The sequence below is a fragment of the Dendrobates tinctorius genome, unplaced genomic scaffold (assembly GCF_039654945.1).
Source record: "Dendrobates tinctorius isolate UK_male_01 unplaced genomic scaffold, ASM3965494v1 ptg000201l, whole genome shotgun sequence".
NCBI classification, from domain to species: Eukaryota; Metazoa; Chordata; class Amphibia; order Anura; family Dendrobatidae; genus Dendrobates; species Dendrobates tinctorius.
The window spans coordinates 4,263,113-4,278,219 of record NW_027361868.1 but is presented as its reverse complement, the minus strand read 5'-3'; the positions used below and the strand labels follow the sequence as shown (position 1 = coordinate 4,278,219).

The window sequence follows — 15,107 nt, the reverse complement described above, 5'->3', positions numbered from 1 at the left end:
GGGTTCAGCCCACTTCTTTGAAGGCCCTTCAGAAGTTTTTGGGTTTTGCTAATTTTTATCGGAAATTTATAGCAAAATTTTCTAGTATTGCCAAGCCATTGACTGATCTGACTAAGAAGGGTGCTGATGTGTTGAATTGGTCTCCGGAGGCTGTTTCTTCCTTTCAGGAGCTGAAGCGAAGATTCACTTCTGCCCCGCTTTTGCGGCAACCTGATGTCTCACTCCCGTTCCAGGTAGAGGTGGACGCTTCTGAGATTGGTGCAGGAGCTGTTTTGTCCCAAAAGGATCCTGTAACATCTAAAATGAATCCCTGTGCTTTCTTTTCCGAAAGTTCTCTCCATCTGAACGTAACTATGATGTGGGGAATCGGGAACTGTTAGCCATGAAATGGGCATTTGAGGAGTGGAGACATTGGTTGGATGGAGCTAAACATCAAGTCGTGGTCCTCACTGACCACAAGAATTTGATCTACCTGGAGTCGGCCAAACGCTTGAATCCTAGACAGGCTAGGTAGGCCTTGTTTTTCACACGTTTTGATTTTGTCATCTCTTTTCTTCTGGGCACTAAGAATGTCAAGGCAGACGCCCTCTCTAGGAGTTTTTCTGATTCTCCTGTTGTGACCAAGCCTGCTACCATCTTAGGTGAGGGGGTAGTTCTTTCTGCCATCTCGCCCGATTTGAGACGTGCTCTGGAAGAGTTTCAGAAAGACAAACCTGAGCGTTGTCCCATTGGAAAATTGTATGTTCCTGACCAGTGGAGGAAGAGAGTGATGTCTGAAGTTCATTGCTCTGCATTGGCTGGTCATCCAGGTATTTTTGGTACTAGAGATTTGGTGAGTCGGTCTTTTTGGTGGCCCGCCTTGTCTCGTGATGTCAGGAATTTTGTGCAGTCCTGTTGGACTTGCTCTCGGTCTAAACCTTGTTCTCGCTCTAGTGGGTTGTTGATGCCTTTGCCGGTGCCCAGGAGGCCATGGACCCATATTTCAATGGATTTTATCTCTGATATGCCGGTCTCTCAGAGAATGACTGTTATTTGGGTGATTTGTGATAGAATCTCTAAGATGGTCCATCTTGTACCACTCCCTAAGTTGCCTTCTTCCTCAGAGTTGGTGCCCCTGTTTTTGCAACAGGTGGTTCGCTTGCACGGGATTCCTGAGAACATTGTATCTGACAGAGGAGTTCAGTTTGTGTCTAGATTTTGGAGGACTTTCTGTTCCAAGCTGGGAAATCAGTTGTCCTTCTCCTCTACGTTTCACCCTCAGACCAATGGGCAGACGGAGAGAACAAACCAGACTTTGGAGTCGTATTTGAGATGTTTTATTTCTGCTGATCAGGATGATTGGGTTTCATTTTTGCCCTTGGCCGAATTTGCTTTAAATAATAGAGCTAGTTCTGCCACTTTGATGTCACCTTTTTTTGTAACTTTGGGTTTCATCCTCGATTCTCTTCAGGGCAGGTGGAGCCTTCTGCCTGCCCAGGTGTTGACACTGTGGTGGAGAGAATGCACCAGATCTGGGACCAAGTGGTGGATAAGTTGTTTCTCTCCCAGGAAAAGTCCCAGCGGTTTTCCAACCGGCATAGGACCATTGGTCCCCAGTTTAAGGTGGGTGATATGGTTTGGCTGTCATCAAAGAATATCGCTATGAAGGTGGCTTCTCCAAAGTTTAAACCTAGATTTATTGGACCTTACAAGATTTTGGAGATTCTTAATCCAGTCTCTTTTCGATTGGCTCTTCCTGTTACATTTAAGATCCATAACGTGTTTCATAAGTCTCTGTTAAAGAGGTTTGTTGAGCCAGTAGTTCCTGTGGTGGCACCTTCTGACCCGGTATTGGTTGAAGGTAATGTGGAATATGAGGTTGAGAAGATACTGGATTCTCGCCTGGCTAGACGGAGACTCCAGTATTTGGTTAAATGGAAGGGTTATGGCCAGGAGGATAATTCTTGGGTCCCTGCATCTGATATTCATGCCGAAAGATTGGCTGGTGCCTTTCATCGGGCCCATCCTGATCGCCCTGGTGGCGTGGATGAGGGTTCGGTGACCCCTCCTCAAGGGGGAGGTACTGTTGTGAGTTCATTTTCCCCTTCACCGTCGATGTCTGATGAACTCCCTCTTCTGGTGAAGGAAGGTAGTGAGGCTGATTACCAAACACCTGATCTGGTAGATGATGACTGGGTAACAGGAAATTCTGACTGGATATAAGGCAGCCGATGCCCTTCTGAGTCGCTGGTGATTTCTCTGCTGGATTCTTGGAGACCAGTCTGATTCCTGCTTCCCAAAGATATTGAACTTATTAGTTTTGTTTTGTTTACCTTGTTTTTTGGAGTTCAGCCATCCCCGGTCGGGGGTGTGCTGAGTTCCATTTTTGTCTCTGATCAGTTTGTCTCTTTGCTCTGTCTTCAGAATTTACCTGAGTGCTGATATAGTCTTTTTGAAGTCCTAGCGACTTCAGGGCCTGTTTTTCCTATCAGACGGTTGGGACATTTTTTGGTAGGGTTTTTTACAGATTGCAGACAGCAGCTTTTCTATCCTGTCCTTTTTAGTTAGCTTGGGCCCCGTCATTTGCTCAACCTATCTTTCTATCTGTGTTAGTGTTTTCATCTTGCTTCACCGTCATTATATGTTGGGGGCTGCCTATTGCTTTGGGGTCTGCTCTGGGGCAGTTTAGATTTCCGCTTTCTTTCCTTAGGCTTATTTAGTTCTCTGGCTGTGTTCGAGGGGTCTAGGGCATCGTAGGAACCCCCCACCGCTACTGTTAGTTGTTGTGGATAGGATCAGGGGTCTGCAATCCGATAGCTACCAACCTCTCCGGTTTTCTGGACTTAGCTTGTATTTTTGTTTTTTCCTCCTTCGGTGACTCATTCATAACACTCCTAGTACTGAGTTACACTGGAGTTCCTCCTACTTCTCTTATTGTCTCTTAGAACTACCTCGTATGGCAGACAGCTGTAGTCATGTTCCTCTCTTGGCTCACTCCGTGCTGTTGTGCCTCTGAGTCTTAGATGAGAGTAGGGCATTTACAGCCTCCTACTCCTCTGGTATCTATTGCAGGACAACCGTGGAGACCAGACTCCAGTTCATGCGCTCTCGCTGTGAGGGAGCTCTCCTTCCTTAGCTCAACCTCCAGCTTCTCTCCACACGTCTGCATACGTGGACCTCCTCACACTAACTGACCACTCCTTCCTCTTGGCCCTCAGAGGGCACTCCTCCCCCTAATTCCGGTTCAGAGTTCCCCCTGCTGACCTGGAGTGGAACTGTGTTGCATGCATAGGTTAACTGCGAGAGAGACCCTTCACTGCTTCCAAGCCTGGCATTACCCTCCCTGGAGGAAGGCAAAGCCACTGTGGCGGCCATACTCCTGGGGGTATCACAGCTCTATCTATACTGACTGTCTCAGCTCTATCTTTCTTTCTATCTATTTTTCTATGTGAACCTCCTCTTACCTGCCTGCGTCCTCTTCTGATTAATAGGCCCGCAGCTGCATCATCCATGTGTCATATCACTGTAAGACTGCCGTTCCAACCCCTGAAGACACCAATTGTGTCAATAATGCATAATGTAAATAATGTCTTGTGTTTCATATACACTCACTGGCCCCTTTATTAGGTACACCTGTCCAACTGTGTGTTAAGACTTAATTTCTAATCAGCCAATCACATGGCGGCAACTCAGTGCATTTAGGCATGTAGACATGGTCAAGACAATCTCCTGCAGTTCAAACCGAGCATCAGTATGGGGAAGAAAGGTGATTTGAGTGCCTTTGAACGTGGCATGATTGTTGGTGCCAGAAGGGCTGGTCTGAGTATTTCAGAAACTGCTGATCTACTGGGATTTTCAAGCACAACCATCTCTAGGGTTTACAGAGAATGGTCCGAAAAAGAAAAAAAATCCAGTGAGCGGCAGTTCTGTGGCCGGAAATGCCTTGTTGATGCCAGAGGTCAGAGGAGAATGGGCATACTGGTTCGAGCTGATAGAAAGGCAACAGTGACTCAAATTGCCACCCGTTACAACCAAGGTAGGCAGAAGAGCATCTCTGAATGCACAGTGCGTCGAACTTTGAGGCAGATGGGCTACAGCAGCAGAAGACCACACTGGGTACCACTCCTCTCAGCTAAGAACAGGCATCTGATGGCTACTTTCAGCAGGATAATGCGCCATGTCATAAAGCTCGAATCATCTCAGATTGGTTTCTTGAACATGACAATGAGTTCACTGTACTCAAATGGCCTCCTCAGTCACCAGATCTCAATCCAATAGAGCATCTTTGGGATGTGGTGGAACGGGAGATTCGCATCAGGGATGTGCAGCCGACAAATCTGCGCCAACTGTGTGATGCCATCATGTCAATATGGTCCAAAATCTCTGAGGAATGCTTCCAGCACCTTGTTGAATCTCTGCCACGAAGAATTGAGGCAGTTCTGAAGGCAAAAGGGGGTCCAACCCGTTACTAGCATGGTGTACCTAATAAAGTGGCCAGTGAGTGTATATGTATATACAGTACGTGGTATAACTAGACTGTAAGAATAGACTTAGTACATACTGTTATAGTACAGCAACTTTAGTTAGCTCAAGGTGTAAGATAAGATACAGTTAATGTTTGGGACTAGCCCACAGTGGGAAAGACTTAGTAAGATTATAAAAGGGACTCACTTCCTGATGGGTGTCAGATAGGAAAGTACAGTCACAAGATCAAGTTCATGTGCAGTGGTTCATTAGTGTAGTGATATGGCACAGCTGCAGTGATGGACAGATAGTGACTGCGTACTCTGCAAAAAAGCCACTTTGTGTGCTCTGCAACCCATATCTGTGGGAGTATTGTGTCAAAAAGCAGTTGTGTGACCTCTCCACCCTCCCCTTTGGGAGTACTATGCTTTTAAGTCGACGTGTGTACTCTGAAATCCGTATCTGTCGGAGTACTGTGCCAAAAAATGCTGTATGTACTCTGCACCCCTGCATGTAGGAGTACTGTGCTTTTAAGCCACTGTGTGTATTTTGCAATGTCCACCTGTGGGAGTACTGTGCCTTTAAGCCGCTGTGTGCACTCTGTAACCCATATCTGTGGAAGTTTTGTACCTTTAAACCACAGTGTGTACTCTGCACCCTCCGCGTATGGAAGTACTGCACCTTTAAACAGCTGTGTGTTCTCTGCAACCCATATCTGTGGGAATACAGTGCCAAAATCCACTGTGGGTACTCTGCACCAGCTCGCCAGTGGAACTACTGTGCCTTTAAGCCACTGTGTGTACTCTGCAACCCATATCTCTGGGAGTACTTTGCCTTTAAGTCGCTTTGTGTTTTCTAGTAGTCTGGTAATTAAATAATTGGCATTGGCCATCTCTTTGCCATTTCTAGGACAAATAAAAAGATTTTCAGGACCGGTGTGTGTTTTCTAGCAGTCTGGGAAAAAATAATTGGAAACAGCTGTCTCATTGCCATTTCTAGGCCAAATAAATAATTTTTCTGTGTGTGCTTTCTAGTAGTCTGGTAAATAAATAATTGGCATCAGCCATTTCTTTGCCATTTCTAGGCCAAATACACATTCATACCTCCTGGATCGGCACTGTTTCTCCTATGTGAGAAGGGAATATCCCAGCTATCATGTGACATTTTTTATATTACATGACCACTGCAGCCAATCATGAATGTCACTGCTGAGCGGAATACTGAGTGGCTGCAGCGGTCACAAGACATAATGGGACATGACTGCTGTGAGACTCATCACTGCAATCAGAATAAAGGCTCCTGTTCAGGAGGTAAAAATATGTTTTTTTCATGGGCATTTTAGTTGTCTATTAATGGACTTTTTTCATCAATATGATTAAATTCAATGCATTATCATGACATAGTAGCAAAATTCTTAGGCTGCAGCTCCTATCACAACCACTGGGAGGCCAAAAAAGCATAAACATCTCCTGACAAAGTATGTCACTTTTTCTATCTATCTATTTATCTATCTTTCTAATACATATATACAGTATACACACACATATACCCCCATAATCCCGCACATCGGGGCATCTTGTCACTACACCTCAGGAGCTTCTCTTCACACATCATTTTAAAACACTTTTCATGTTTAACCAAATGTTATGTATTTCTACTCACCTGCACACTAAGATGAATCCATCTCTTCACAAGAAATCTCCCCTGTGTCATTACTTTTATAGGAGGCTGCAAACCATTTACTGTGCGATAATAAAACACGGTCTCTTTCTCGGAAATTGTGAGTTTGAACACAATCTGCCCATCAGCAGACTTTTCTATCACACACCTTAAGAAATAAATAGATAAAAAAAAAGATCAAAATCCACTTCAAGTAAACAGATGCTGAGAAATATAATGCAGAAAAAAGTAGAGCAAACCAACGCAAAGGTACAATGGTATTGTGTAATGCTGACATATAACGCCAATGTGCAATGCTGACATATAACGCCAATGTGCAATGCTGACATATAATGCCAATGTATAATGCTGACATAACTCCAATGTGTAATGCTGACATATAACGCCAATGTGCAATGCTGACCTATAACATCAATGTATAATGCTGACATAACTCCAATGTGTAATGCTGACATACTGTATAATGTCAATGTGCAATGCTGACATATAACTCCAATGTACAATGCTGACATAACTCCAATGTATAATGCTGACATATAATGCCAATGTGCAATGCTGACATATAATGCCAATGTGCAATGCTGACATATAGTGCTTATGTACAATGCTGACATATAACGCCAATATACAATGCTGACATACTCTGTATAATGCCAATGTACAATGCTGAAATATAACACCAATGTACAATGCTGACATGTAGAGTTTATGTACAATGCTGACATATAACGCCAATGCTGACATATAACGCCAACATGCAATGCTGACATATAACGCCAACATACAATGCTGACATATAACGCCAATGTGCAATGCTGACATATAACGCCAATGTACAATGCTGACATAACGCCAATGTGCATTGCTGACATATAATGCCAATGTGCAAAGCTGACATGTAACGCCGATGTACAATGCTGACATAACTCCAATGTGTAATGCTGACATATAGTGCCAATGTGCAAAGTTGACATACATTATATTGCCAATGTGCAATGCTAACATATAATGCCAATGTACAATGCTGACATATAGTGCTTATGTGCAATGCTGACATATAGTGTTTATGCACAATGCTGACATATAACACCAATGGACAATGCTGACATTTAATGCCAATGTACAATGCTGACAAATAGTGTTTATGCACAATGCTGACATATAACGCTAATGTACAATGATGACATTTAACACCAATGTGCAATGCTGACATATAGTGTTTATGTACAATGCTGACATATAGCGCCAATGTACAATGATGACATTTAACTCCAATGTGTAATGCTGACATATAACGCCAATGTACAGTGCTGACATACTGTATAACACCAATGTACAGTGCTGACATACAGTGCTTATGTACAATGCTGACATATAGTGCTTATGTACAATACTGACATATAATGGCAATGTACAATCCTGACATATAACGCCAATGTACAGTGCTGACATGTAGAGTTTATGTGCAATGCTGACATATAATGCTAATGTACAATGCTGACATATAGTGTTTATGTACAATTCTGACATATAACGCTAATGTACAATGATGACATTTAACGCCAATGTGTAATGCTGACATATAACGCCAATATACAGTGCTGACATATAGTGCTTATGTACAATGCTGGAATATAATGCCAAAGACCAATGCTGACACATAACGCCAATGTACAGTGCTGACATATAACGCCAATGTACAATGCTGACATATAACGCCAATGTACAATGCTGACATATAGTGCTTATGTACAATGCTGACATATAATGCCTATGTACAATGCTGACATATAACGCCAATGTGCAATGCTGACATACTGTATAACGTCAATGTACAATGCTGACATATAATGCCTATGTACAATGCTGACATATAACGCCAATGTGCAATGCTGACATATGGTGCTTATGTACAATGCTGACATATAATGCCAATGTACAATGCTGACATATAATGCCAATGTACAATGCTGACATATAACGCCAATGTACATTGCTGACATATAGTGCTTATGTACAATGCTGACATATAATGCCTATGTGCAATGCTGACATATGTATAACGTCAATGTGCAATGCTGACATATAACGTCAATGTACAATGCTGACATATAACGCCTATGTGCAATGCTGACATATAGTGCTTATGTACAATGCTGACATATAATGCCTATGTACAATGCTGACATATAACGCCAATGTACAATGCTGTCATATAACGTCAATGTACAATGCTGACATATAACGCCAATGTACAATGCTGACATATAATGCCAATGTGCAATGCTGACATATAATGCCAATGTACAATGCTGACATATAACGCCTATGTGCAATGCTGACATATAGTGCTTATGTACAATGCTGACATATAATGCCTATGTACAATGCTGACATATAACGCCAATGTACAATGCTGTCATATAACGTCAATGTACAATGCTGACATATAACGCCAATGTACAATGCTGACATATAATGCCAATGTGCAATGCTGACATATAATGCCAATGTACAATGCTGACATATAACGCCAATGTACAATGCTGACATGTGGTGCTTATGTACAATGCTGACATATAACGCCAATGTGCAATGCTGACATATAACGCCAATGTGCAATGCTGACATAACGCCAATGTGCATTGCTGACATATAATGCCAATGTGCAAAGCTGACATGTAACGCCGATGTACAATGCTGACATAACTCCAATGTGTAATGCTGACATATAGTGCCAATGTGCAAAGTTGACATACATTATATTGCCAATGTGCAATGCTAACATATAATGCCAATGTACAATGCTGACATATAGTGCTTATGTGCAATGCTGACATATAGTGTTTATGCACAATGCTGACATATAACACCAATGGACAATGCTGACATTTAATGCCAATGTACAATGCTGACAAATAGTGTTTATGCACAATGCTGACATATAACGCTAATGTACAATGATGACATTTAACACCAATGTGCAATGCTGACATATAGTGTTTATGTACAATGCTGACATATAGCGCCAATGTACAATGATGACATTTAACTCCAATGTGTAATGCTGACATATAACGCCAATGTACAGTGCTGACATACTGTATAACACCAATGTACAGTGCTGACATACAGTGCTTATGTACAATGCTGACATATAGTGCTAATGTACAATACTGACATATAATGGCAATGTACAATCCTGACATATAACGCCAATGTACAGTGCTGACATGTAGAGTTTATGTGCAATGCTGACATGTAATGCTAATGTACAATGCTGACATATAGTGTTTATGTACAATTCTGACATATAACGCTAATGTACAATGATGACATTTAACGCCAATGTGTAATGCTGACATATAACGCCAATATACAGTGCTGACATATAGTGCTTATGTACAATGCTGGAATATAATGCCAAAGACCAATGCTGACATATAACGCCAATGTACAGTGCTGACATATAACGCCAATGTACAATGCTGACATATAACGCCAATGTACAATGCTGACATATAGTGCTTATGTACAATGCTGACATATAATGCCTATGTACAATGCTGACATATAACGCCAATGTGCAATGCTGACATACTGTATAACGTCAATGTACAATGCTGACATATAATGCCTATGTACAATGCTGACATATAACACCAATGTGCAATGCTGACATATGGTGCTTATGTACAATGCTGACATATAATGCCAATGTACAATGCTGACATATAATGCCAATGTACAATGCTGACATATAACGCCAATGTACAATGCTGACATATAGTGCTTATGTACAATGCTGACATATAATGCCTATGTGCAATGCTGACATATGTATAACGTCAATGTGCAATGCTGACATATAACGTCAATGTACAATGCTGACATATAACGCCAATGTACAATGCTGACATATAACACCAATGTACAATGCTGACATATAACACCAATGTACAATGCTGACATATAACGCCAATGTACAATGCTGACATATAATGCCAATGTACAATGCTGACATATAATGCCTATGTGCAATGCTGACATATAGTGCTTATGTACAATGCTGACATATAATGCCTATGTACAATGCTGACATATAACGCCAATGTACAATGCTGTCATATAACGTCAATGTACAATGCTGACATATAACGCCAATGTACAATGCTGACATATAATGCCAATGTGCAATGCTGACATATAATGCCAATGTACAATGCTGACATATAACGCCAATGTACAATGCTGACATGTGGTGCTTATGTACAATGCTGACATATAACGCCAATGTGCAATGCTGACATATAACGCCAATGTACAATGCTGACATGTGGTGCTTATTTACAATGCTGACATATAACGCCAATGTGCAATGCTGACATATAACGCCAATGTACAATGCTGACATATGGTGCTTATGTTCAATGCTGACATATAATGCCAATGTAAAATGCTGACATATAACGCCAATGTGCAATGCTGACATATGGTGCTTATGTACAATGCTGACATATAATGCCAATGTGCAATGCTGACATATAACGCCAATGTACAATGCTGACATATGGTGCTTATGTACAATGCTGACATATAATGCCAATGTAAAATGCTGACATATAACGCCAATGTGCAATACTGACATGTGGTGCTTATGTACAATGCTGACATATAATGCCAATGTGCAATGCTGACATATAGTGCCAGTCTTGATGAATCATGGCCAAAGTTTTCAGAACCAAGCAGTAACTGACATGTAAGAAAATAATAGCGGCATCCACTTTGAACCCTATTATTATGCTCCAGTCTGTGTTTGTTATGTTTATTGTCCTAGAGACATTGCTCAGGGGTGGGGACTATGGTTCCTCATGGGAGGGCCTTCAAGCTCCTGCAATGATTGTAAATAAGCAGATTAGGTCTTGTGAAAACAATAAACATTCAGCAACTTACGTCATTGGCAACGAAGAACAATTGGAGTCCAAATCTAGTCTTATGGCCAACAAAGGTCATCGGGGTTTGCAGCCGAGAGGGAGGAAAGTCTTAGGTAAAAACAAAAGTCTCAAGGCGGTGAGAAGTCTCATTTATCATTCCCTCTTTATGCTATTTACATTTCACAGCTGCTTGCCCCACTGTTGTCTGTATACATTTGTACCTGGAGGCTACTCTTCATCATTACGCTTCGTGCATGTTTTACCGTATGGTAGCGCTTTGTTACGCGGAGAGGAAGGATTGCTCGCACCGGCACGGAGCAAGAACGATGATGAGGAATGCTCTTCGCCCATTGTCTGGTGCTCATCTTTAAACTCCTGCCTCATTAGTTACTATGCAAGCCATGCTAAACAAAGCCGGAGAACACTATTCATGCTAATTTCGATGCCACGGGCTGGAATTCCTCGAAGATTATAGGCATTGTGTATCTAGTGATAGCAGCTATTTTTAAGGGTTGCCTCAGGTGAGTAGTGGAAATTCAAAGACATTATTGCACATTATATCTTAACACACATGTGGATATATTCAAAGGATATTTCTGCGGCGGTCGCTCTGTTGGGAGCATGATTTTAGAGACAAATAGGTTTTTCATTATTCCTCCAATTAGGACATTAGATATTCTCTTGGTGTATGTGAATAATCAACTAATTATTAAAAAGTAAGCCGTAGACTGAGAAAAATGAAATATCTAAATTACAGATAATATTTTTTTAAGGAGGCTTCTTAAAGCGGATAGTTAAAGGAAAGTAATTTATCTGCATCTTTGTTATATGAAATACTTATTTTTTTTTTCTTTAGCGATTTAACCTTTAAGGGTCCCGTTACATTTAGCGATGCACCAGCGATCCCGACAACGATACGACCCGGTCAGGATCGCTGGTGCGTCGCTAAATGGTCGCTCGTGAGCTGCCAAACAGGCAGATCTCTCCTGTGATGCAGCAGCGATACAGCGATCCGTCGGGGGTCGCTGTTATCTGTCACACCGCAGCGATTCTGACGACTTCCGCCTGCGTCCACGAGTTCTGCGTCGCCAACGACGTCACTAGTCGGCGCCAAACACAGCGATGGATGCCGGCCAGCGGTACGCCAACGACGAAAAATGGCCCAGGACATTCGAGCATGATCAGCGATATCCAGCGGGGGGGGGGGGTGCGTGCGGGTGCAAGTACGTATCACACAAAGCGAGATCGCTATTGCATCACAAAATCGGGGACGCTTTAGCGATCTCGCTAGCAATCTCACTATGTGAGAAAGGCCCTTTAGAGGTTTGCTTAGCTATATGTCTTATTGGGACATACTGTATCTTCCTCATAAATTATGGGTCCTTCTCCATGAACCACAGTGGAGGTTCACTAACAAGGACCTGATCGCACCATTTACCTATCCTCTTGGTTTGACATAACCCAAGATAAGTGGCATGAGATGACCGGTTAAAAAAACAAACAAAAAAACACTGTTTTCTGATACTCTGTTAGGAGATGATTATGGTATATAAATGTGAAACTCCGCCACAAGGGAATAACATTTTGCTAAAAAGTCACGATACTCTAGTGATATTACTATCAAGAGAAAATAGAATCCTAAACCAAATTCTAGAAAAAGTATTTATACAGATTGCCATCCATTTGAAGAGTTGCATGTAATACTTCACTTGCCCTATAGTGGGTGCTGTAGGGAAAATGTGCAGCTGATGTAATATTAGCTGCCAGATTATGATCATTATCTGATCGGCATGATCATCTATAATAAAAAAGGAGTCCTCTGTCATGTTTTCGGACCACTTTCAAGACTATTTCGTTAATGTTACTCCATTAGCCTCCATTAATAAAAATATGACTTTTCAAATAATAATATATAATGTAATAATACAGCAATGGAAACTTTCCAAGAAAATGTATGTAAAGTAAAATTGTAATACTGCAAACATGTGAATTGTAAAAGTATCCATGGCTACAAAGAGATCGCAACAAAAGGGACCTTTAAGGGTGTATAATTGGTCCAAGTGCTGACCGTGCATACCACGGACCGAACACGGAGAGGACCTAACCCTAACCCTAAGGTGCCAATGCACAATGCCAAGTTTCAATGGGGACCTGTAACGTCTGTACATGTACATTGTGGTGTTCCTGATGAAGAAGTCATGTACTTTGAAATGCGTTGAATAAATCCACAATTGAATGACTACATGTTTTGAACCTTGAACATTCATCAGCGCAGATTAAATCCACAATCTACCCTTTTTTTTTCTAACATATAGGATTAAGGGCATACAGAGATATCAAAGGCCCCACATAGAAAAAGTCCTAACTGCCTCCCAGCTATGTTGGCAAGGTCAGGCAGGGTCATGGTGCATAGGTGCATACACAGAAGAGATTGCCAAGAAAAAACATAGTTGCTGTCTGCTTATTGGTCAGCTGAATCTGCCGACACTTATGGCCCTGCCCACGAGGAGCATTGCAGCTGTGTAATCAGGACCAGGATTACAGAAGTGGGTAATTCGGCATCGGGCCCTATAGCAGTTGCTTGGTTTGCACCCATTAGAGGAGACTAGCCATGGTTTATCTTGAACTGTCGGGTAAGTTGGATGGTGCAGAATAATAATAATGGCCAGCTCGTGACTCGGTAAAAGTCAGGTGCGTAAAGCACTAAATAATTTAAGCCGTTCCTTTATCCTCATTTTGGGCAGTTGTCCAACAGCATCAACTTAGAAAGCGTCACATTAAAACTTTTACTAGATAAATCCGCCCTATTATTACTTTATCATCTCACAACGAAACAAGCTCGAGTTTTACCTAAATGATGATGTTGAAAAATGTTTTTTTAGGTTTATTTCTTTTTGTGTGTGTGCTTTTCTCTGAGCTGTTTCTTTTGTATAGAAGAACCGTGTAACCGATGCCTCCATACTTACATTTCACCCTCCTGCTCGGGTTTCAACCACACGGTGAGCGTGAACGAGCTTCCAATTCCTAAAGGAGCAGTGGCGACAAAACAGTCTTTGTGATCGTAAAATATAAAGCTATTGGAAAAGTTACTGGACCCGGGACGTAAATCAACCGTATCTCTCCTGACACAGGGTCCGAGAACATCCCTCAGAAGCTGACGGAAGTCAGGAGAGGCGGCTCTGTAGGGACAGTCTTGAACACATAGGCGTTGAGGGCAAGTTTGCATATTTAGAAAATTCACATCACTTTGACAAAAGACGCTTCGTTTTGGGATTCCGCAAGTTACGTCAGGTGGATCTATGTATATAGGCTTAAATGCCGCCACATTTTCTAGTTCAGGGAAAAGACCTTGCGCTTTAACCATAGGGAGGCCGAAAAATAAAATGTGAAGCAAGGAGACCATTTTTCTTCTCGCATGGAAAAAACTCATCTTGAGGCACAATAATTTCATAAAATCTTTAAATATATTGTAATAGATTTGTTATTAATTTTCATCACGAGTTGATCTGTGGGTATTCAGATATTTGGTATTCTTTTGTTGCATGATCCATCGTCAATCACCTAAAAGAAAAAAATATGTGCATTATCAGAGGGAATCTGAAAAACATTCAGAAACCTTCTACTTGACAAACCCAACTCTCTAAAGTGTGGGCGTCAGCTGTATCACACAGTCAGCTTTCAAGTCAAACCTCTAAGATCAGACCTACACCTGTTCAACCTCTTAGATGCCACTGTCAATTATGAACGCAGCGTTTAAGAGGTTGGAAATGTTAGATGTCCCTTCTGACGCTTATTAGCCACTGGGTCTCCTGTTTTCAGGACATTATGATGGACATTATATCATTTATATGATGTATATCCTGTAGTCGCAACCGATTTATTTAAAGATTATTATCATTTTATTTTCGGAATTTGTGTTTTTTTTTCAGAAAGATTATTTTATGTGTTCTTTTTTTTTCTCTCCTTAGTTTGAAGAGATAATAAAATAAAGTCATTTGAGTCTATAACAATTTTGTTTAAAAAATTTTTTTTGTATATATTTCCGGTGCA

At 41.5% G+C, this 15,107-nt stretch overlaps 1 protein-coding gene across 1 annotated transcript in view; it reads right to left on the bottom strand.

Moving 5' to 3' along the window:
- The window catches only part of USH2A (usherin), a 994,545-nt gene extending 980,124 nt beyond the window's left edge, over positions 1-14,421 (bottom strand). Inside the window, exons 1-2 of the mRNA XM_073553328.1 lie at positions 14,024-14,421; positions 6,106-6,271 (exon numbers count right to left, since the gene is read on the bottom strand). Of these exons, the coding sequence (XP_073409429.1) occupies positions 6,106-6,271; positions 14,024-14,421 (564 nt within the window). The remainder of the gene's footprint in view (positions 1-6,105; positions 6,272-14,023) is intronic.
- Positions 14,422-15,107: the final 686 nt, after the last annotated feature.